The sequence below is a fragment of the Magnolia sinica genome, chromosome 4, assembly GCF_029962835.1.
Source record: "Magnolia sinica isolate HGM2019 chromosome 4, MsV1, whole genome shotgun sequence".
Lineage (NCBI taxonomy): Eukaryota > Viridiplantae > Streptophyta > Magnoliopsida > Magnoliales > Magnoliaceae > Magnolia > Magnolia sinica.
The window spans coordinates 7,834,596-7,859,120 of record NC_080576.1 but is presented as its reverse complement, the minus strand read 5'-3'; the positions used below and the strand labels follow the sequence as shown (position 1 = coordinate 7,859,120).

The 24,525-nt window shown below is 42.5% G+C and overlaps 3 protein-coding genes across 6 annotated transcripts; all 3 read left to right on the top strand.

Annotated features, from left to right (window-relative positions):
- The first annotated feature begins 1,226 nt into the window (after positions 1-1,226).
- On the top strand, positions 1,227-10,405 carry LOC131242321 (trihelix transcription factor ENAP2-like). Of its 4 annotated transcripts, none has more exons than XM_058240895.1 (2): positions 1,227-2,366; positions 10,054-10,405. In XM_058240895.1, exon 1 carries the CDS (start codon positions 1,526-1,528, stop codon positions 2,357-2,359), a length of 834 nt encoding a protein of 277 aa, XP_058096878.1. In that variant the 5' UTR covers positions 1,227-1,525; the 3' UTR covers positions 2,360-2,366; positions 10,054-10,405. The 4 variants fall into 4 exon arrangements, with proteins under 4 accessions (XP_058096878.1, XP_058096876.1, XP_058096877.1 ...); XM_058240893.1 differs by having other exon boundaries at positions 9,910-10,405; XM_058240894.1 differs by having other exon boundaries at positions 1,228-2,366; positions 10,119-10,405.
- A 4,196-nt stretch (positions 10,406-14,601) lies between these two features.
- LOC131242320 (protein PHOSPHATE-INDUCED 1-like) lies at positions 14,602-15,723 on the top strand. The gene has a single exon (XM_058240891.1). The coding sequence runs from the start codon at positions 14,674-14,676 to the stop codon at positions 15,631-15,633; it is 960 nt and encodes a 319-aa protein (XP_058096874.1). The 5' UTR covers positions 14,602-14,673; the 3' UTR covers positions 15,634-15,723.
- Positions 15,724-18,625: 2,902 nt separating this feature from the next.
- On the top strand, positions 18,626-19,768 carry LOC131242319 (protein PHOSPHATE-INDUCED 1-like). The gene has a single exon (XM_058240890.1). It carries the CDS (start codon positions 18,713-18,715, stop codon positions 19,670-19,672), a length of 960 nt encoding a protein of 319 aa, XP_058096873.1. The 5' UTR covers positions 18,626-18,712; the 3' UTR covers positions 19,673-19,768.
- The last annotated feature ends 4,757 nt before the right edge of the window (positions 19,769-24,525 follow it).

Sequence of the window (24,525 nt, the reverse complement as noted above, 5' to 3'; positions counted from 1 at the left end):
GAAGGTAACTCGTGAAAAAGCGTGATCTATTCTTGAATCCACACCTATTCGCTGCCTAGGATAGATTGTGCACAGCTTTGAGTGCCATAATCCATATTCTTAAACCTGAGTTTGCTTATTGGGTTGCCAAGTTGAGATAATGGGTGGTGAGTCGAGCTTGGACAAGAACTATTGATCCATTTATATATTGTTTGGCACCACTTATTTGAGGGGATTTCAAATCCCTTGGTTGTTTGGCAGCACAAAGTAATTGGGGGTTTCAAATCCTAAGTGGGGGTTTCAAATCCACCCAGGGCTGGGATTACACCTAAAATCATTTCAATAGTAGCATGTGTAACATGTGTGTCGCTAGACTATTATTCTATTGGGCACATGACCCACTAATGATATCCAAAAATAATTAGATTATTAATTGCATCATTATAATTACTTTAATATGATGATCAACACCATCCAAACATTTTCTATGTAAAGCAATGGTTAAAAATTGTTGGTTAGTCACTCGCACATGATTTTGTGCTTGTGGCCCATTTGGGACTTGGAATTTCATCATTTTCGAGCAAAACATATATTTCAACAGGCTTCTTACAACGATTGTGTCAAACATTACATATATCACTAAAGTTGATTTGGTAATTAAATTCAATCCCATGTAGATACACCATGCATAACTATTTTTGGATTAAAATAATTCCCAATCCAGGGTGCCAAACACAATAAAAGGATTTCAAATTCATTTCAAATTCAGGGTTCCAAGTCCACGCTCCCAACCCAAACCAGCCTCATTGCCACCCTTATATTGGTTTCCATTATGATGGTCCCACTGTTAAAGGGACAGGCCGAAGCTTGCAATTTGGACGATGGTCCAACTGCAGCTATTTTGGAGAATAGCCCGTCCACATTGGCACAAAACTAACCAATGCTCCAGATCGCTAAATAAAGGGCTCCAATTGTACAGAACCAAAAGGCCGAGTATGGAGCCTCGAGGATCATTCAATTGCCTCCGGACCCACGTGGCTGCATGTGCGGATGGTAAGCCCATCAGGTGATGATCGATAAAGACCGTTGATCTAGAAGTTTCCAACACAGATGGTTGAAGATCTTCAAATTTCATCCTAAACTGAACACGTTCCTGACCATATGCTACACGAGATTCTAGATGAACGCTCTGGATCACGAGATTAACCACGTGGTGGGGCAGAGAAGGTGATCATGCTGTTGGGAAAGCCCCAGACTTGGCGGGCAAACCTCGTGAGTCGTAGACCCCGCACGCCACCCTCGGCGCAGAATGGATCTCTTCTACACGTCACTCACCTCAGCCCACCACGGTCAACCACTCCGGTAAAATCCCAGCCCTCCATCTCCACCACCTCGCGCCACCCAGTCCACCTGATGGCAGCATCAATAGCAACCCCACCGACATCAAAGCAGTCCACAACAGCAACCCAATCCCCATCTCCTCCCCAAACCCAAACCCCAACCCCAACCCTAACCCTAGAAAAACCCTCCTAACCCAAACCCCACCATGGCTACCACAGCAGCAGCTGCAGCGGCAGCGGCGGCAGCAGCAGCAGCAGCGTCTTCCTCATCTCTACCGAAGAGGCTGCTTCCGCCTCCATCCCTCCCTCCATCGCCGTGGTCCCACCTCGAGACCACCCACCTCCTGGACGCGTACCAGGCGAAATGGTATTCCCTCAACCGCGGCCACCTCAAGGCCAGCCAATGGGAGGAGGTGGCCGCTTCCGTCGCCTCCCGCTGCGGCTTCAACCCCCCTTCCAAGACCGCCACCCAATGCCGCCACAAGATCGAGAAGCTACGCAAGCGCTACCGCTCCGAGAAGCAGCTCCACCGTCGATCATCCTGGCCCTACTTCGATCGCATGGATCTCATGGAGCGCGGGCCCTCCCAACCCCCACAACGCGATTCCAACGCTTCCGATGATGACGACGATGACGAGGAAGAGGAAGATGGCGGGGATGCCCCCGCCGCCGATGAGGAAGACAACAACAACACCCGGAGCATCAATCACATAATCCGCGCCCAGCCTATTCTTTCGTTCGTTGACAGGTCATTCCCGAGGTTCTCTAGATTCCGGAAGAGGAGCTCTTTCGTGGGCGCTGAGGAGGGGGATGAAACAGGGCCGCTGTCGGAGCTCGTTTCGGCTGTCAGAGCTTTTGGGGAAGGGTTTGTTAGGATGGAGAATATGAAGATGGAGATGATGCGCGAGACAGAGAGGAACCGGATGGAGATGGAGAGGAAGCGGACGGAGATGATTCTAGAATCCCAGCGGCGGATCGCTGAGTCTATTGCTGAGGTGTTTTCATCACAGAAGAAGGCCAAGAAGTCTCCGGAGACATGAAATTCAGGTGCTTTTCTCCTTGTTCAATAGACATGAAATTCAGGTCCTTTTCACCTTGTTCAATAGACATGAAATTCATGTGTTTATGTTTTTCCCCTTTCTTTTGGTGTTGAGCTATTCTTCTGAGTTGCTTTTTTCTGAACTATGTATATTTAAATTAAGAGTTCCAGGTAATGGCTTTTGAATGTTATAGCTTCTTGTAGAGTAAAATAACATAGCTGTCCCATTCATATGCCTTTGAAAGATACAAATTTTCTCTAGAAGTGTTGAACAAGTTTCAAGAACTTCCAACCTAAGGATTTGAATGGCTGTTTTAGAGTGCTCGTCGGTTGGGATCAACAAGTATTGGTCGTGGGGCTTGTTTTTTCGTTCAGACTGAAACTATACTACCTAGACAATGCCGAATCATATTGAATAGTATTTAAAACCACGACTGAACACCCATAAGACAGAAATGTGGAGGGCAGTGTTTTGGCATTTGATTGAATTTAATTGCAGCTGTGGATATGATCGCATTGTAGCAAGGTATTCTAAAATGTCAAGTAATGGCCGTTACGTAACGGTAACAGTGGCAACTGTCACATGTTACGGGATTGTAATGGCCATTACAGAAAAATTGACTCGTAATGGTCCGTTACACAGCCGAAATAGGTTTTTTCAAAAAAAAAGAAAAAGAAAACCACAACGGCATTATGGGGACCATTATGGCCACCATTGCTGTTATGGAATACCTTGGATTCTAGTTAGTTTGGTATCCATCCTATGCTCCAAAGTGCAATTGCGTTACATTGAAGTTGGAATTGGAAGGAATGTACCATCACTTTGATGGTGACTTCCTCATCTTTGTATGCTATGGAACACTTGATTGAACTAGATGGTTGTGATTCGATTCAGTAGGGCATCTAAATGCCAGGTGTAAACTAGCATTTTGGCTTGTACGGTCATCATCTACAGCATCCAGTGTCTGACTTTAGCAATTTGCAATATCCAGAATCTACTTCTGGAAGTTCACTGCAACAGGAATCTATTGATTACAACAGTTGTAGTCTACTTATGGGAAGGGAATTCTTCCAGATTCTGTTTTTGGAAGCTGCAACACCAAATCTGAAAAGTGTACACATTATGGAGTATTTTTATGGCTGACAATTGACAATTTTTGATGATTTTGTGCAAGTCATATGGTCTATTGATTTATACGACTGTGCAAAGAATATTTAGGAAAGAAGCTTTATGGATTTAGTAGTGAAATAGGATTCTAGTATTTTCTCTACCTAGAATTGAACTCAATACTGCCTTTCGAAAAAGAATCGAACTGAATGCTAAAATTCTATTTTCCTGCCAACCCTGTAAAGTTTCATATAGAGTAGCATTTGCTAAGGTCGAATGCACCCTCTTAAGGAGTGTTTGAGGTGTAAACCCCCTTTTGAGCCAACCCCCCTTTTTGATGTGCGTTTTGGTACACTTTGCAATCCCCGGTTTCACCATTGTGCTCAACAAATAGGTGCTAAAGTGCTGACTTGAAGAAAACCAGTCAAATTGGTTTTCGTCGAGTCGATCCTAAAGGCAGGCTTGAAACCCTTACCTTTTGTGCAAGTGCATCCAAATGGGCCCTGACCATACAGTTTCTTATGCAGTAGCATCCAGAATTTGAACCCATGTCAGCATGTGGGCACAATGGGGTGGGACATGCAGGTGATCCTAGAGTTGCCACAAATGAACGGCATAATGTTATCTTGTTGTTTTATGGTTCTACTCCGTCAAAGTCATGAAGTCAGGAACACCCAGAAAGACCAAGGAAGCCTAGACTTCTTGATTTTACGGTATTTTGACACAAAACAACAAGCAAAGTACTGCTTATCTGGTCAGCATGGTCCCCTGGAAAATAGTGGTTTTCTGAAATTTTAGGTTTTCGAGTGTCTGTTGTCAAACCATAGCTTAAGTTGATACCAAATTGCAATTGAACTCTGGCACTTTATCAAGCAAGTAGAGACTAGAGAGAAGAATGTGGGATAGAAAGAATGGGTCTCTTTCTATTCTCAGAAGCACAGACCAGAACCTTGTTTCAGTTTTCTTAATTGCTAAAATACCATTAGCCACAAAATGTATTTTGGAGAAGTACATAAACCCAGTACAGTTTACAAGTATTTACAAAGACCTACTTTGTAACCTATTTGATGTCCAGCATACTTGACCCTTATTGCTATTGATGTGCCCTTTTTATAGTTTAACATGGAATCCATTGACCATACAGTTAGGACCATCCAATTTGTGGGACCACTGTCCTGGAGCAGCATAGCCCATTCTTATATTGATATAGCTTTTAGGGTTTAAATGGTCTCAGGTCAATGGTCTTGATCATTGTATGCTTGTCTCCTGCTCATTAGATGAACCGGTGGAGACAGTGTGTACTGTGTGTGAGTGATCCAGGGTTCAATCCCTGGTAGTGTTACCTATAAAAAAAAAACTGTGATGCGGAATTTCGTATTATTCATTTTAAGAGCACTTGATATTCAGGGCTTACTTGCCGTATGATTGCAGCTATTTTGAAAATTTACCAAAATATACCTATGCATGGGCTGATCGTATAAACATTACAGACGTAGACCTATTGTGGGAATTTCCCCATTCAGAGTCCTCATTTGGTTATCTTTTTTCGTTCTTTTAAATAACTATTTAGTTTCATGTTAAAGTGCGTGTCTCATCAATCTTTTAGTGATTCTATGATTGCATGGGCAGTCTAAAAGTAGCAAACGCTAGATTCGTAGGATTTCTTTGGATCTCTATCTTTTGTATTTTGGCCTATATAAAGGTATCTAAGGCCATGTTTACTGTTTAGGGAGTTGATAAATATTTTGAAAGTAAATGTAACTTCTTCTTCTCTCCCTGCAATGGAATTGTTGCTCTTTTGGTGCAACGCCAATAAAACCATTGGTGTGATGACATAGGATTGGTAGAGTGATTCGGCCTAGTTGTCTATTATTATTTTGTTTTCCTGCATCTGTGCCTTCTTCTTGTTTTTTGTTTTGTTTTTGTTTTTGCCTCTTCTAAAGCTCCGGATCTGCTGTGGAAAGGATCTGGGTTCGACCCGACAATTTTCTTCTGCATCAATTTGTAGGTAGGATTGGGGTTTAGATTGTGGTTTTTGGGTTTATGGTTAGGAAAAATTGCAGATGATTGAATTAGGGGTAGGATTTAGGGTTTGGGATGGATGTTGGGATGTATAGAAGAATAAAATGGAAAATGGAGACATTCCCAAGTGGAACTTGCTATGATTCCAAAAATTGTTACGAATCAAAGCTAGAAACCAATCCAGCTTCTATGTCAATGCAAATACAGTCTAGAAAACATTCCTTCTCACTTCTCACAGTTTCTAGATTCCAATAGCTTGAATAGATCATAAGACCACCTTAGAGTTCTCCGATTTTCACCAGATCACGTGATGGAACAATATGACGGTAAAGAAAATGGGGGACTCGAAGATAGACCAAGAAAGATAAGGAAAGGGAGTTTCACAACAAGAAGAAGAAAGTAGAGGGATTTCATCCCTATATTTTAGAAGAGCCTCACTTTCAACATCAGAGGTTTTTCCAATCCTAGGAAATTAAAAAATAATAATAATAATCTTTGTTCAATCTTGTAAATCTCCCTCTATGCCATACACCATTGTTCAATTTATATGGCATATGTTAAATCTTGATTTAGTCACGGTGGTTTGCCAAAGGATATAAGAATGATTTGATTTTCAGCATCATCAGCAGCCAGATGACTTGAAGTTCCAAGTAGTTTTTAAGCATGCCTAGGGAATTTTATATCTAATTCGATGATGCTCATGGAATGATTCTTAGACGTTTCCTTCCAACATGTTCCTAGGAATGCAAACAATTTGGCAGACTCTCTGGCCAAGGGGCTATTAGATCCTATATAGTATATATGTATTGGGCTTCCTATTTATTACTTCTTCTTCTTCTCCTCCTTCTTCTTCTTTTTTCATTTCGCCTTTTTTTGCTTTCTTAATGAAAAATAAAAAATAAAAAATTATCTTTTTGCTGCTAAACAAACACATGTCTGAGTGGGAGTTTGAATTCATGGAGAATAAGAACTTCAGTTATTTGGATCATCATGCTCTGATATTAAATGAGAATTTATCAAGCTGGTTGGATCTCTTATTCTCCCGGTTGGTATGCCTATTCATATCCTTAGGAGGGGGTCATTTGGATGCATGAAATCCTTCACTTAGACAAAGGTGTCTGCAGATAGTGAATGTTTAAATGGTTTGGATGCCTTATGTATCGCAGGAAGGGCTTCTATCGGAAAAGGGGTTTCCACAAAAATTGAATATTTGGCTTCCATTGGAAAAATGAATCTATTAGAGGTTTATCTCTTCATCACAGCTCCTACAATCCTGCTCCAACATCCCTTGCCCCGCAGTGGATTCTGTAAGGAAAATGATTAGGTGGGTTTCACTCTTCTGGAAACTGGATGGATGGAAAAGAAAATCAACATCAAATGAGTGACGCACCAGATGTGCACCCAATTAGTGGACTAGCATGCATTTCATGACAGAGCATGTTTATATTTAAGACCCACTGAGTACATGGCCCAGATCTTGTGCATGTGCAAGATTTTGGCACTTGGCACACGTGCCATAGCTCATCTATTCAATATAATGCTCCTGCGTTAGAGTTGACTTTTCTCAATTTGGCAAATGGACTTCTAGGAGCTATCATCCAAACACAAAATCCATCATATGCGGAGCTCTACATGTGGGCATCAGAACAATAGAACTATAATTCTTTGAAACCCCTTATCCAGGTTTCTAAAGATCCATATATACATGCTTTCCCCTGGAACCACTATTCCGTGCATCCAAATGACCGCTCTCTAGTGTTTATATCAAAATAGAATTTAGTAAGATCCATGCATGTAGACAAGAAGACAGCCAAAGAGGGTTTGCTGTGTCTTGTGGTGCTTTAGGGGTCCTAGAACTGAGTTTAGATTAACCTTAATGTTCTCAAGCACACATTTTATAAAAAGATAATGCAGTGTAGTAAAAGGCATCTTATACCTAGTTCAGTTACTTCATTCCCATTGCTGTTACATTGGTAATGCAATGCACGATGGCTGTAAATTTTGATCTGGACAATGCCATTTAGGAAAGAACAAAGAAAAAAATGATCTGGATAATAATTGACTAGGTACTTCATTGCAGTTCAATTTTTTAATGGTAAGTTCTTGTCCAGAGTTTTATATATATATATATATATATATATATATATATATATAGGGAAAAGGTTCTATGCGGTCGAGCTCATGGGAACTTCTCATGAGGTCTAGCTGTGTGGGCCCCACTGTGATGCGTGTCGAACATCTACCCATTAGTCAGATGCACCATTCCATGTTGGGCCTTGGGCTTAAAAATCAAGTCAATCGATGACTTTTGTGGGCCACACTACGTACAAAAGTTGAGAGGGGTTACCCTCCCATTAAAACATTCATAATCATTTGTTGGGCCCACCGAGGTGTGGTTCACAAATCCAGACCATCCATTATACGTGTCCCACGTGGATGAGGGGTCAGACCAAGTTTCAGATACATCCAAAATTTAGGTTGGCCCCACCAAGTGCTTTTATATGTTTTAGGCATGTCTTTACATGATTTTCGATGGTGGCCCACCTGAGTTCTGTATACGGATGATTTTTGGGATTTCCCATTATTTAAAGGGGACCCATCAAATTTACAGTGTTGATGTTCGACAAGCATCACGGTGGGGCCCACACAGCTCGACCTCATGGGAAGTTCCCATGAGCTCGACTGCATAGAACCTTTTCCCACACACACACACACACACACACACACACACACACACATATATTTCGTGATAGTAAAAAAACCACCAACTTTGCCTGGTAGTGTCTTGGGTAAATTACGGTTGGTGACATGTAGGCCATCGAATTTTGCCGAGCAATTTTGGGAATTCCTTTTATGAATCTTGATTATCAGCAAAACAGGATTTATACAGCGGAACCCAAATAGATGGGAGAAGGCTCTGATTATGGTGACCTCATGCATATATTCATCTCCACAATGAATTTGACTATCAATTATTAGAATTACAATTTATACAAAACCTAGAAAAGGATTCCTGTTCTAGGAAGTGTTTCTGTACCTTTGAGACAGATTAAACGAGTTACTGCCAGCTCCTTGGTTTATCATGCCATTGTCCATGGAAACTGGTAGCTACTAATGCAGGCTTGAGATGGATCTCAGTTGCATCTGATATGTAATCCATGCATAATTACATGTATCTTAGGCTCTAGAGATTTTAGATCATGCTTCATTCAGGTATTTCCCAATCCTCTCTGTAGATTACCGAATTACTGTAGTCTTGCTGACTAGCATGGGAATCATAGACAGACACACGCCCTACTCTGGAAATGACCATGCCGCCATACAAATAGGCTTGAGTGCTACAGATTTGTATGAACAAGATTGTTGTAACCCTTGTCAGAACGCTAGCTTAGTCCATTCATAAAAATAACTATGAGGTAACACAAAAATGATTTAAAAGATTACATGAATGCTGGTTCGAGCCCATAGCTCAATGGCAGGCTAGACTGCCTGCATTTCACATTGTGGCCTCGGGTTTGAGCCCATATTACTTATCAAAAAGAAATTAGTTCAAATGAATGTGTTCCAGTGTGAAGGTCTCTAGATATCCTGTTTGACAAGTCATACCCAATAATTATTGGTCAGCAGGCACTTACAGTCGATAACATTTCACACACTTTCTTTTCAACATGTCGCATGTAGTTGTCCTTGGCCTCTATTTCCTTAAGACTTCCAGTTGCATGTTTGAACTCCTTAAGACAGTAATGGCTACATAAAAATTTTTCAGAAACCCTTGATCAATGCATTGCTTCAACAATGCATACAGTCTCCATATCCAGTATGCCATAGTTTGACTAGAGCAACTTTAGGAATATTTTCTGCCAGCTGGGAAGAGCATGCATCTAGATATGGGTTTCCATTCATACGAGTCTTTGTTAATTGTACATAACACTTGTTGTTTCTCTGCTAGCGAATGGATAACTCGCAATCTGCTCTGATACCAGTGGTTGACTGATCCAGTGTACAACACATGTTTGCTTCTGTACAAACATAGCTTACATCAAGCTCCAAGCCACCTTTCAGTGCCATTCTCAATCTTCAGATATCACCCAGCATCTTAGCTAGGAGATTCTTGGATGCTGACATTGTTGGTTTAGTTGGCTAGCAATTGCATAATTCATGTCTTATCCATTGATTCATGCATCATTTTGGTTGATGCAGCTTTCTTTTTGCAGTAAGCCAATGTTGGCTTGTTGTGCATATAAACATTGATGGTTGTCAAAGTCCAGTCAGTAATTGGATACTGAGCTTGTGCACAATGGTTGTTATTCCATCATATGGCCTAGAGTTTGTGTGGGCTCAGATGTTATTAGAAAGATAAATGCTTACATGAACTGCTTTAAGATGCTGAGAAACTTATTTAGCTTTCATATTGACTGTAGATTGCATTTTTTACTTCTCGTTCATTCCATGTCGGTGCTTCTTCGAATTGGCACTAGGGGAACAAGTTGTTACATTTATTCACAAAATGCCAATGCAGTGTGTCATACATCTGATACGTTCATCTGGTGGGCCCCACTGTGAAGATGATGTGGCCCCAAAAAAACCAGCTAGTTATCTCATCATGGGTTACGTCATTGCCTTGCGCCAGATGAAGGCTTGAAAGTTACAACGATTGGAGGTTGGAGTTGGGAGGATGTTCATTCATTTGGCAAAGAAAAACGTCACATACAACGTTGTGGGGGGTGGGGCTTTCTTTTTTCTGTTTTTAATCTCACGTTGTATGGCAACTTTAACATAACAATCCTTTTCTCTCTGTTTCTTTTTTGTTTTTTTGTGTTTTCCCCATCTAATCCGTCATTTTTTTGCGAACATCTGAGCCGTGAAAAGTGGTTGGTAATACCATGAAGATCACGTGAAGCGAAATTTGGCTTTTTATGCCCTGGTTTGTTTGAGTTTGATGAGAAATGATGACTGTCCTACTGCCATCAGCACCATGAGCCTAGCATACCGCCCCGCAAGGAGAAGGTTCTCTTTGGGAAGATGGCTTTGTTCGGAAATCAGGCTGTTCCAATCTTCAGGAGGGCCCAACCCATCGGAATCAACAGAACGCCAGTCTGAACCATTATCTAGTTTTGGTGCACCTGATGAGTGGATGGATCTGATTTTGTACGCGAGTGGGTCTTCATGATATAGTAGTCCTGTCCATTGACATGCAAGTTGAGGTACCGTCATGCAGTAAGCGTGCCAGGTTAAGAGGTTTCCCTCCAATCGGTGGCATGTTATTGGAATGAACGTATGGCTAATAAAAATGATTTTCACCATCCATCCATCCATCCGTGATGCACAATGTGGCTCCATGATTGAAATGGCTAATCTTTATTTTTATTTAAACCGGAAGACCTAATGAGTGGGTCCTTGCACACGTGCCAATCACACGTGTGGTTGTGTGGACAGGTAGGGTTCTAGATGTGTCTGTGCTTCGTCCATCTGTCTCGTTTCTATTTTCAGGCTCATCGATGAAAACCCTGCCTGTAAAAAGAAATGATAGATCGCATGTTCGGCTCTGCTACAAACTTTGAATGGACTGCCCGGATCTTTTGCAAGCATGAGGGCCTAAATGGTGGGATCCCAGACTCCAAATGGGCCAGCGTTGAAATCCTGCTGGGTGAAGGCATATCTGTGGTGGGGCCTGACTTATGGATGGACTGCCCGGATCTTTTGCAACCATGAGGGCAAGGCCATTGGCACACAAGGAATGTTTAATGGGCTGCCCTGGGACTACACCCAGTGCGTCCAGCCTGCTCGGGTCCTAGTCTGAGCTGTGCGCAGGAAAGCCCTGAAACCAATCCCAGGTAACAGTAATTCGTTATGTATTTATGATGAGATTCCAATGATGCAGAGCCAATTTCAATAAACTTATTGAATGTTCCCATTGGCGTGCATCCAGCAGGAATTCTATGTTACACTCCAACTAGCGCTGGGGCCGATATCCCTGTTAGCCCAGCCTGGCTTTGGACTGGGCTTGGGTCTATTAGCTTGGCCCGTGGGCTAGGCTTTGGCCTGGCATGCATAATGAAATTAATTCCAGTTTGGAGAACTCAGGTGGCCATACCACTTGAAATTTACAGTTTTTTAGGCATATTTTACACTGTTGCCTTTGGGGGAACACAGTCGTCCTCGTCGTCCCCCCGGAAACAGCTTGAATTGGACATTTACCGTTGAAGACTTCTAGGGAGCCATAGAAGTTTTTGGATCAAGACAATATGTGTTTTCCTTTAATCCATGTCTACGTGACCATATGAACAGTTTGGATGGCAAATAAACATCACTGTGGGTCTTAGGAAGGTTTCAACGTTGACGTCATTATCTCCACTTTTTCCTGTGGTGTGATATAGTTGAGTCCTGTGGTGTGATATAGTTGAGCGTTGGAAACGCTTCAATTCTGCGCTCATGCACTAAAATGATCTGAAAAAACGGATGGACGGTGTGGACACACACACACACACACACACACACACACACATATATATATATATATATATATATATATATATATATATATATCCAGGTGGGCCTTACAGAGTTTACTCGGTACGCAATCCTCTTCCGACGTTTTCGTGGATAAAGGGGGAGTTTAATAGGCGCACCTGCCGTATTATTGGCTAGGCAAGGTACGCCAGGGTTTCGGATAAAGGGACGTGAATTGGCTACTGACGCTGCTACGGTGCTTTGTGGCCCCATCATGTGTTTTATCCACGCTGTCCATCCATTTTCCAACTCATTTTAGAGCATGAGCCAAAAAATGGGATACATCAAAATCTGAGGTAGACTACACAGGAAATAGTAGTGAATGAAAGCCATCATAAAAACTTCCTCCGGCCACAAAAATTTTGAATCAAGTTGATATTAATGTTATCCATTCATCCAGGTCTTATCAAGAGGTTGGACGGCAAATAAACGTTAACAGCGGGCCATTCAATCACCACTGTTTTCGAGTAGTGTAGTCCACTTGAGATTTGGATCTACCTCATTTTTGGGCTCATGCCCTAAAATAATGATCCCAAATGGATGGACGGCCGTGGATAGAACGGGGGATTGGGTACTACCCCCACCGGGGCCTAGCTGGAGACAGAAGAGCCTGTGAGGGTATCTATGGGGCCCACTGTGGTGTATGTGTTTTATCCATGCCGTCCATCCATTTTGAAATATTATTTTAGACGATGAGAGCAAATGAGGCAGATTAAATGTTCAAGTGGACCATAACACTGGAAACAGTAGGGTTTGATGCCTATGGCTGAAAACCTCTCAGGCTAACAGAAGTTTTGGATCAAGCTGATGTTTATGTGTTCCCTACATCCCGGTTTATGTGACCTTATGAACAGGTTGGATGGCAAAAAAACTTAATGGTGGCCCTAGGAAGGTTTCAACTGTGGAGTCATTGTCACCATTACTTCCAGTAGTGTGGTCCACTGGAAACTTCGATCTGACTTATTTTATGGATCATACATTAAAATGATATTTTAAAATATATGGACGGCTTAGATAGAGCACATATATGGGCCCAATGGAGCCACTACAGGAATGTACGTCTCCCGCAAGGCAGATACCCGTGCCCAGATAAAACGGAAACGGATTGGCTACTCCCCCTGCCACCAGCCAATGGCTGTCGGTCGGTGCTCTGTGGGCCCCACCATGATATATGTGTTTTATCCATGCCATCCATATATTTTTCTAAATCATTTTATGTATGAGAACAAAAATGAGGTATATGTCAATCTCAAGTTGACCACATTACAAGAAACAGTGTTGAATGAATGTGGACCGTTCAAAACTTTTTGGGGCTCATAAAAGTTTTGGATCAAGCTGATCTTTGTTTTTTCTCTTCTGGGTCTGTATGACCTAATCAATAGATTAGATGTCAAATAAACAGTACAATGGGCTTCAGGAGGATTTTAATGGTGGATATCCTATCGTTATTGTTTTCCTGTGATGTGATCCACTTGAGATGTATATCACCCTCTCTTTTGGGATCAGACGTAAAATGATCTTTTGAAAATGGATGAACGGAACGGAAGAAACACATACATCATTATGGGGCCCATAGAGCACCGACCACCAGCCACCGGGTGGTGGCAGGGGAGTAGCCAATCCACGTCCAGATAAAACGCATATTTTCGGGGGCCTACAGAGCACCTTCCGGTAGGGACGAGAATATGCTGGCAATGCTGGCAGTGTCAGCACGCAATCCGAGTCTTAAAAGAAAGGAGTGGTAGACGCGGATTTCCAGTGAAAGCCTTTCGCCGGAAGTTCCATAACTGGGAACCCATGTGGGGCACTGTCATATTTGTGAGAAATTTCATACGCTTTTTGAGTTCATTTAAGTACACGAGGCCAAACCGTATCCAATCCTCAAGTGAGCTGAAAATGTGATAATTGAACGGCCAAAAGTTTTGAATCATGCTATTATTTGTGTTTTCAGATCATCCCAGTACAAATGAACGTTACTAACGTATGTATGGCATGTAAACATCACTGTAGAACCTAAGGAGGTTTCAACAGTGGAAATTTTCCTAACAACCTTTTCCTTTAGTACAGCCAACTTGGGTCTTGATTCCTTCTCAATTTTGATTTAATCTCCTAAAATGAGCTCACACAACGGATGGACAGAGAGAATTTCTCACAAATATGACAGTGGTCCCCACCTAGGAGCATAACCTTTTCCTTTAATAGGGCCAACTTGAGTCTTGCATCCCTCTCAATTTTGATTTAATCTCCTAAAATGAGCTCAATGGATGGACGGAGAGGATTTCTAACAAATATGACAGTGGCCCACCTGGTTCCCAGCGCAGGAACTTCCTATAGCTTTCGCAGGAAATCGGCGTCCCAGGTAAAATGCCAAGCTGGAAAGTTTTGTTCTGTAGCAACAGCCCGCAATTTCGGTGGCCTTAGCTGTAGCTCGGACATACATCTAAAAAGAAGCGCGTTTTGTACATCACTCCCCATCCGCTCCTCACTTTCCCCCCTTCTACCCTCTTTCCTTCTCCTTTTCCTTCTCTTTTTCTTCACAAACACCTTACACCTCACCTTGTGTATATCTATATATATAAACCCCATCTTCCCTCCCTCATTCTATATCTCCCAACTGCATCTCTCTCTCTCTCTCTCTCTCTCTCTCTCTCTCAAAGCTTCTCCTATTCAATTCAATGGCAACAGCTATCAGGCCAAAACGCCTCGTTTTCCTTGTCTTGCAGCTGCTATCTCTAATCTCTCTTTTCCATTCGTCCTATGCCGCAAGGAAGCTCGCGTCCTTGGTCCAAGATCAGCCTCTCCTATTGCAATACCACCATGGCCCACTTCTCTCTGGTCCCATCTCCCTCAATCTCATCTGGTACGGAAAGTTCAATCCATCCCAGCGGGCCATTGTAACCGACTTCCTCACTTCCGTTATTTCCTCTCCTTCCAAATCCCAAAACCACCCTTCTGTCGCATCGTGGTGGCAGACCACCGAGAAATACTACTCCCAATCCAATGCCAAAACGCCGTCTCTTTCTTTGGGGAAACAGATCCTCGACGAGAGCTGCTCCCTCGGAAAATCCCTCGGATCCAGCGATATTGTGCGGCTGGCAGCGAAAGGGCCGCAGCAGAACGCCATTAACATTGTCCTGACCGCATCAGACGTGGCGGTGGAGGCTTTCTGCATGAGCCGGTGCGGGACCCACGGGTCTTCTCCGAGGGGCGCGCAGGCGAAGAAGAATGGAAGATTCGCATACATCTGGGTGGGAAACTCAGAGACTCAGTGCCCGGGTCAGTGCGCCTGGCCATTCCACCAGCCCATCTACGGACCTCAGGTCCCGCCCTTGGTTGCGCCCAACAACGATGTGGGGCTGGATGGCATGATCGTAAATATCGCCAGCCTGTTGGCTGGAACAGTAACGAATCCGTTCGGAAACGGGTATTTTCAGGGACCCAAGGACGCGCCGCTGGAGGCAGCATCAGCTTGTCCAGGAATTTACGGGAAAGGAGCTTACCCAGGATACGCAGGGGAGCTGTTGGTGGATTCTAGCACGGGTGCCAGCTATAATGCGCATGGGGCGAATGGAAGGAAGTACCTGCTACCTGCTCTCTTCGACCCTACCACATCTTCCTGCTCCACTCTCGTTTAGTCATGATATTGTTGTTGTTGATGATCATGAGATCAGAAATCGTGTATTCATTTATTCATTCATTCATTAATTAATTCATTATTTTTGCCACCTGAATTCTAAGTGCTGTCTGTTTTCTGAGTGCCTAAATCCTCCGCAACGCTTGTTTTATGCAGCGCTTAAGGCCTACCATATTTGTTGATGTGAAATCTACTCCATTCATGCTAGGCTGTGGGGCCAATATTATAGATTCAAAACTTGAGTGGGAATACCAAAGGGGACAGTGGAGATGGACTGTGAACTTGGGTTTGCCTATGGGGCCACCATGGTGTTTACTTTTCGTGGAATCCGTTCATCAGGTATGAGCCATTGGAATGAAGGGAAAAAGCAAATTCGTCCCTCCTCGAGGTTTCAGGCACAATTTTACATTGGTCTCATTGTAGTGTTACTCAATGGTATAGTCCTCGTGGAGTTGTTACTTAATGGATGAAGTGGATTTTACATACACAACATGGTTACCCTAAGAAGTTTGTGTTCCTTGCTTGTCCCTGTTGGATGCTACCCATTGGCGTCATGGTTTGGTACTACTTGCGACCCCTTGGCTCCATGAGAGGCCACCATTACGTGTAGGTTTTATCACCCAGTTAGATCCATTGAGACATATCATTTCAGGGGACAATGACACTCACCATTGAAACCTTCTTATGACCTATCATGATATTTATTAGCCATATCTAATCCTTGATAAGGTCACGAACACCGAAGGCATATAACATATAAATAATGATGGTGACTCTTGATGTAAAAATTTGATCCATTCTTTTTAAACCTTCGAGTGCCTGCACAGGAAGAAGACAAAAGAAACCCTGGTTAGAGAAAGGGACTCTCCAATAATAAAGTCAAGCTACGAATCTGGGTCTAATAGTGTCAAGGGGTTTTGGGTGAGAGAATTTGCATACCTTTCATCGTAGACAGATCCTCTATTTATATGGTAAGAGTTGATTACATGGGTGGAGACGGTTCTCGATCTCAGGCGTAATCTCCATGTAAGTTTCTCAACTGTTACGCAGGATTTGTGTAGATGGTAAGTGTTGATGTAGTTGATCCTGGAATTATGCAATGGATGGTCAAGGCTGACTTGAGCCGAGCTCTCGACCAATCAGGCTAAGGTTGAGCTGAGTCGAACTCTCGATCAATTGGGTTGATCTCTATGGTCGGCTCAGGGTGAATTTCTGCATTGATCGTCACTGGTCAATCAATCAATTCCTTTGTATAGGGAGTGGACTCATCTCCTCGACTATATATGTTGTTCTGGACCACTGTCCCCTTGAACTCATCGAACCAATTAGTCTTCCAATCATTTTCTGGTCATATGAATCCAAACATTTCTTAAAGATCAGATAAGCTTGATTAAAGGTCGAAAATGTATGGTACTGAGGCCTAAACTTGAAAGTTCAGCACTTACTCTTCTTCATAACCGACGTGAGATTGGTCGTTTAGGAGCCTTTTGGTTCGGAAGCATGTGTTTGTGAGTCCTAAGTTGATCTTCAGACCATTTTTACTCGTAATAGGGGCCATAAAACTTGGTGTATCCGTTCTTATGCTGGCAAACAAGTTGATTAAGTGTTACCTCGGTAAATGTGTTATATATCCACGCCGTTCATCCATGTTTTTAGCATATTTTAAATTATTATGCGAAAACTTAAGCAAATCCAAATCTGCAGTGGACCACACCACTGAAAAAAGTGGTGGTCACCTCGGGTTGAAACTCTTGTGAGCCTACCATTGGTCCATGGGGCTGCAGGCTCATGGTGGTTGACCGTTAAAAACTTTTTATAAGCCACAAAAGTTCGGATCAGGCTGATCTTTGTATTCCCCCTCCATCAAGGTCTGATTGACCTTATCAAGGGTTAGATGCCAAATAAGCATTATGGATTTGTTTACGGTGGGCCCTGAGAATTTTTTAATAGTTAGTGTTCCATCACCACTGTTTCATGTAGTGTGGTTCAAATGAGATTTAGATATACTAAATTTCTAAGACCATGTCCTGAAATGGACTGAAAAACTGAATGGACAGCGTGGATATATAACACATCATCAAGGTGATCCCCTTGGTATGGGTAACACCCACTTCAGTGTTACCCAGGTAACACCTAAACCGCTTCATTGGAAACAAAAAGTCTTTACGCCACGTTAGCGGTAGGCACGTTCGCGGTATTAACGGACGCGGATTGGGTACTACGCCATCCGAACATAGAGACCAAGGGTCCTCAAACGGGGGTTTGTGCGGCCCACCTTGATATATATGTTTTATCCATACGGTCCATTCATTTTCATGGATCATTTTAGGGAATGAATCCAAAAAAGAGGCAGATTTAGGCTTAAGTGAACCACACCATAGTAAACGGTGGAGATGATAAGACTATCATTGAATACTTCATCAAAAGTTTTAAATAAAGCTGATGTTTATGCTGTCTCTTCATCCAGGTCTATAATTCTATTTGACTGACCGCAAATAAACATAGTGGACTTCAAAAGACATCATTGTCACCATTGCTTACCTTGATCTGGTCCATTCAAGCCTTTGATCTGCTTTCCTTTATCGGTGCTCATGCCAAAAGAAAAAAAATACGCGATAGATGCTCGGATGAAACACTTAACTTCACCGTGGCACCACAGAGAGCCCCTGACAGGACAGTGAGAAAGGTCCTGGCGGGTATTATCCAATCCACGCCCGGTTTGGCTGAGTGAGGTACGCCTGTTTTTCTCATTAACAGGTAGTGAGGTGAAATGACAAGCTGTTCGCTTTTGTTTTGCAGCGACAGCCCATAATTTCGGTGCCTTAGCTGTAGTTTCCAGATAATCTAAAAAAGAAACGCGTTTGCCATCACTCCCTTCCACTCCCCACTCTCTCCCTCCTTCTACCCTCCTTCCTTTCCTTTCTCTTTTCTTCCCAACAACTCACCCCTCCCTTGTATATAAATCCCATCTTCCCTCCCTCATTCTATATCCCCCAACTGCATCTCTCTCTCTCTCTCTCTCTCTCTCTCTCTCTCTCTCTCTCTCTCTCTGCGTGTGTAGGCTTCTCCTATTCAATTCAATGGCAACAGCTATCAGGCCAAAACGCCTCGTTTTCCTTGTGTTGCAGCTGCTATCTCTAATCTCTCTTTTCCATTCGTCCTATGCTGCAAGGAAGCTCGCGTCCTTGGTCCAAGATCAGCCTCTTCTCTTGCAATACCACCATGGCCCACTTCTCTCTGGTCCCATCTCCCTTAATCTCATCTGGTACGGAAAGTTCAATCCATCCCAGCGGGCCATTGTAACCGACTTCCTCACTTCCGTCATTTCCTCTCCTTCCAAATCCCAAAACCACCCTTCTGTCGCATCGTGGTGGCAGACCACCGAGAAATACTACTCCCAATCCAACGCCAAAACGCCGTCTCTCTCTTTGGGGAAACAGATCCTCGACGAGAGCTGCTCCCTCGGAAAATCCCTCAGATCCAGCCAGATAGTGCGCCTCGCAGGGAAGGGGCCGCAGAAGAACGCCATTAACATTGTCCTGACCGCATCGGATGTGACGGTGGAGGGTTTCTGCATGAGCCGGTGCGGGACCCACGGGTCTTCTCCGAGTGGCGCGCAAGCGAAGAAGAATGGAAGATTCGCATACATCTGGGTGGGAAACTCGGAGACTCAGTGTCCAGGTCAGTGCGCCTGGCCATTTCACCAGCCCATCTACGGACCTCAGGTCCCGCCCTTGGTTGCGCCCAACAACGATGTGGGGCTGGATGGCATGATTGTAAATATCGCCAGCCTGTTGGCCGGAACAGTAACGAATCCGTTTGGGAACGGGTATTTCCAGGGACCCAAGGACGCGCCGCTGGAGGCAGCAACGGCTTGTCCAGGAATTTACGGGAAAGGAGCTTACCCAGGCTACGCAGGGGAGCTGTTGGTGGATTCCAGCACGGGTGCCAGCTATAATGCGAATGGGGCGAATGGAAGGAAGTACCTGCTACCTTCTCTCTTCGACCCTTCCACATCTTCCTGCTCCACTCTCGTTTAGTCATGATATCGTTGTTGCTGATGATCATGAGATTAGAAATAGTGTATACGTTTATTCATTCATTCATTAATTAATTTATTATTTTTGCCATCTGAATTTTGTGGTCTCTGAGTGCTGTCTGTTTTCCGTTGGCCTAAACCATCTGCAAAACATATTTATTTTACGCAGACCTTAAACAGCCGAGCTCGTTAGGGCCACCGTGAAATCCACTCCATTCATAGTGTGATGGTAGATACTAGACCCTAGGGCCAAAAGACAGATAGATTAACAGCTCAAATGGGCCATACTAAAGGTACAATGGGGATGGGATGCTAACCATAGGTCCTCCTGTGGGGCCATCATGGTGTGGAATGAAGGGAGAAGCAAAATCAGCCTGATTCAAGACTCAGTGAGCTCTGGGGTTGTACGCACAGTTTTACATTGTTCACATCAATGTGTCCCATGAGTACTGTTTTTTATACTGCTGATTTTTAATGCCGCTGATTTTTTGTCCGTGGGATGAATGCAAGGCTTGTTACTTGAGGGACGGAGTAGATTTTGCAGATACACCAGTGTTGGCTAGATGTTTATATAAACATGGATGGTTGTCAATGTCCAGCCAGTAATTGGATACTGAGCTTGTGCACAATGGTTGTCATTCCATCATATGCTTATTCTTGAAATCGGCACTAGTGGAGTAAGTTGTTACATATGATACATTCATGATCTGGTGGGCTCCTCCGTGAAGATTATGTGACCTGAAAAATTCATTGCCTCAGGCCAACAGATGAAGGCGTACAAGTCATGACGGTTGGAGGTTGAATTTCGAGAATATGTATTGTGTGGTAACTTTTTACTTTTTTGTTTTTTTTTCTCACCTTGTATAGGACCTGCAACATAACAATCTTTTTAATTTTTCAGCTAATCTTTCATTTTTGAGGAACATCTGAGCCGTGAAAGTGGTTGGTAATATACCATGAAGATCGCCAAAAGCGAAAATAGGCTTTTTATGCCCTGGCTTCTTCGAATTTCATGAGAAATGATGACTGTCCTACTGCCGTTAGCACCATGAGCCTAGCGGAAGCGGATTGCATGGTGTACCACACACCATTAACATGTGGGCCCCCCAGGACGTATGTATTATATCTAAACCGTTCATCCATTTGGCGAGATCATGTTAAGATATGAGCCCAAAAATTAGGCAGATCCAAGGCTCAGGTGGACCACACCATTGAAAGAATTGGGGATAATGATTCCTACCATTGAAATCTTCCTATAAACCACTCTTATATTTATTTGTCATCCAACCTATTTACAACGTCACACAGACTTCGATGAAGGAAAAAAAAAAAAAAACCAAATATCAGCTCGATCCAAAACTTATATGAAGCATTATCCCTACTGTTTTTTTTACGGTGTGGTCCACCTAAACCTTATATCTGCCTCATTTTAGGGCTTACTACTTAAAATGATCACGCCATATGAATTGACGTTTTGGATATAACACATACATCACATACATCATGATGTATGTGCGGCCCACAGAACTTAGTGTTGTCAAGACACCACCGAAGTGGGTGGTGTGTGGCACACCACGCAATCCGCTTTCGAGCCTAGCATACTAATGCGACTTTCTTCCTGCCAAAAGGTCACATCCGTGGGAAATCGAAGCCGTTAGGAGAAGGTTCTCTTCGGGCATGACAGAAACAAGGCTGTTACACTCTTCAGTTGGGGCCAGCCCATGGGAATCAACAGACAGCCAATCTGAACCATTATCCAGTTTTGCGAAACTGATGAATGCATGGACCTGACTATCTACACCAAGGGTCTTCATGATATGGGAGTCCGTAAAGTAACCGGCATGCGGCCAGTCTGCCCAATTCAGAGGTTTCCATCTGATCGGTGGCATGTTATTAGATCTTCTACCTAAATAATCTGGCTGTTGCTCAGGTTGGATAGTGTATAAATGAACGAATGACAAATCAAAATCATCTTTCATCATCCGTCTATCTGTGAAGGTGGCACACTCGTTGTGTTCAGGTCGAACATATCCCAAACGTCAAAAATTACTGTGATCCAAAACTCAGGTGGAACACACCATCGGAAACAGTCGAGAGTGGCACGCTATGGATCCTCAAGGCCACATTGGTGTTTACTTGCTCTGCTTCATTCTAACCAGACTCATCAAGATGGAGGATTGCCTCAAAAAACCAGGCTGTTGCAAAATTCAAGGGGGTCATACCACGTGAATTTGCAGGTTTTAAGGGAATGCGGATCAGGTGGTGTGTCGATTTGTGGCTTTATACCTCGGCCGTTCATCCGTTTCCCTCCTCCTTTTAGAGCATGAACTTAAAAACGAAGCAGATTTATAGTACAAGTGAATGACACCATACGAAAAAATGGTGATTGAATGCCCACAGATTAAAAGGTTCTTGGGAGCCAAAAAAAAGTTTTGGATCTGCTCTATATTTGTGTTTTCCTTTCATCCAAGCCGGAGTGATCTTATAAATACGTTGGAAAATAACACGTGGGCTTGAGTGGTGGGTGTCTTTATCTCCACTATTTACCATGGTGTAGTACACTTGAGCTTGAGTGGACTTGGAACCCTTGGATTGGGAACTCCCTGGATTTGAAATCCGCACCTTAGATTTGGAATCAACTTTAATCCAAAAGTAGCTATGCATGGTATATTTACAAGGGTTTGAATTTAATTATTAAATCAACTTTAATATCTCTAATTAATTACATATGCAATATTTGACACAATGGTTGTAATAAGTCTGTGAAAATATATGCTTTGCCCGTAAATGATGAAATTCCAAGTCTCGAATAGGCCATAAGCACAAATCATGTCCAAGTGGCTAACCAATGATTTTTAACCGTTGATTTATATGGGCAATGTTTGGATGGTGCTGATCATCATATTAAAATAATTATAGTGATGCAATTGATAATCTAATTGTTTTTGGATATCATTAGTGGGCGATGCTGTCACGCCTCAAAATTCGGATACCTGAATAGGGTGTCCAGGACCAGAATTCCAGACCCGTGACATATAAAATAAAAAATAAATAAATAAAAAAGATAAAGTATGTCAATTTCATATGCATTTCATTTTTTTCCCACCATAGCCTAAAACTTTAAAATCCAAACATAAACTAAGATAATTAATTACATAATTTGTTATTTCATCGATGCATACTTATTTAACTTAACTTGAAATAAGGAAATCAAGTCAAACATTACTGCATTCAGAGTTCTAAAATAAAATAAAATTTATCCTATGTAGAATAACATGTCATGTGCATCCAACCACATTCCATGCTCCACTACTAATAGTACCCTGCATCTTCAAAATATTCATAACCTGAAACGGTTAAAACATAATGAGTTAACAACTCAATAGGATTACATCAATCTCGAGTTAAAAGTCTCACAAATATTATAAATTTTAACATCAACATATTAATCAAAATAAGGTGAACATTGGATGTAAAATCATAGCTAATAATTTGACATTCATGAATATCAAATGAATAAATTTTTAACATAGCTTTTCTAAAAATACTAAGATTGGAGTAAACAAAACACTCATGTGTGCTGATCTTTTTAGGGGATGACCCACGGCAGAGCACCGGTGTTGATCCTTTCAGGGTATGACCCTCGGTAAAGCACCGGTATAACCTTTTAGGGACAAAAGCCCAGGGCAGTGTACCCGTGTGTACTGATCCTTTTAGGGAATCACCCAAGGCAGAACACCCATGCCGATCCTTTTGGGAATAACCCTGGGCAGAGCACCCATGTCGTGCTGATCCTTTTATAAATGACCCTGGGCAGAGTACCCGTAAGAATCATTGTACAAAAAAAAAAAAGTGTTCACATAAGATGCATCTAACTTACAAGAAAATATTGTAATAAATAATATCAAAGCACCCATAACAAATAATATGGTGATCCTTCTAGGGCAGAGCACCCGTAAGAAACATTACATTAAAAAAATAATTGATCACATAATAAATATTCATCATCCCACTAGATTATATCAAATGCAAAATAATAATAATATTATTATTATTATTTGCATTAGTTCAGTAGTCACATAAAGAATATTCTTCAATAGGAAATTACTTATGAATCTTTTAATGTCTAGATTATATAAGGTAATTTCTTATGAATCTTTCAATGTCTAAATTATATAAGGTAATTTCTTATGAATCTTTCAATAGGAATTAATCACCTACCTGCTATGGAAAAATTGCATGATGGGAGGAAAATAATCTGAAGCGATGCTGATTTCTACGTGTACTAGCTTGGATTGATCAACTCTGAACTCGATATTGAATCCTCACGGATACTCTCCCTTCTCCTGAGCTCTCTTTTTTTCTCACAGATTTTCTCTATGGTTTTTCTCTCGATAGCATGAGAAATAGAGTATAAAAATGATGTCAGGTGAGTTGGTGGGTTCTAAGTTTAATGGACGGTTTAGATTGAGGAGTGGGTCCCACCATGATGATGACAATCATGGTGGATGGGTTTCCATCCGCAACCATACTGTGGAGAAGTGGGAAAGAGAGAGAGAGTCGTGGAGGATATTGTTGTGGGGTGATGCACGTCATCAGTCGTGGAGAAGTAGAAAGAGAGGAAGTTGTGGAGGAGTGAAAAGCAAGTGACGCACGTCACTTGCTTTATTATTATTATATTTTTTTGTGAATGGGCCCCACAGGAGTGATGTGACAAATCCACACCATTCATCAGTTTTGCCCATCAAAGTTAGGGCATGTGCCCAAAAATGAGGGTCATCCGTAGTTTAGGTGGGCCACACCAACGACAACAGTGAAACCCACCGTTAAAAGAAACGGAGTATTACACATGCC

Coding starts and splice junctions, on each gene's coding strand:
- LOC131242320 (XM_058240891.1), top strand. CDS start 14,674: ATGGCAACAGCTATCAGGCCAAAACGCCTCGTTTTCCTTGTCTTGCAG.
- LOC131242319 (XM_058240890.1), top strand. CDS start 18,713: ATGGCAACAGCTATCAGGCCAAAACGCCTCGTTTTCCTTGTGTTGCAG.
- LOC131242321 (XM_058240895.1), top strand. CDS start 1,526: ATGGCTACCACAGCAGCAGCTGCAGCGGCAGCGGCGGCAGCAGCAGCA.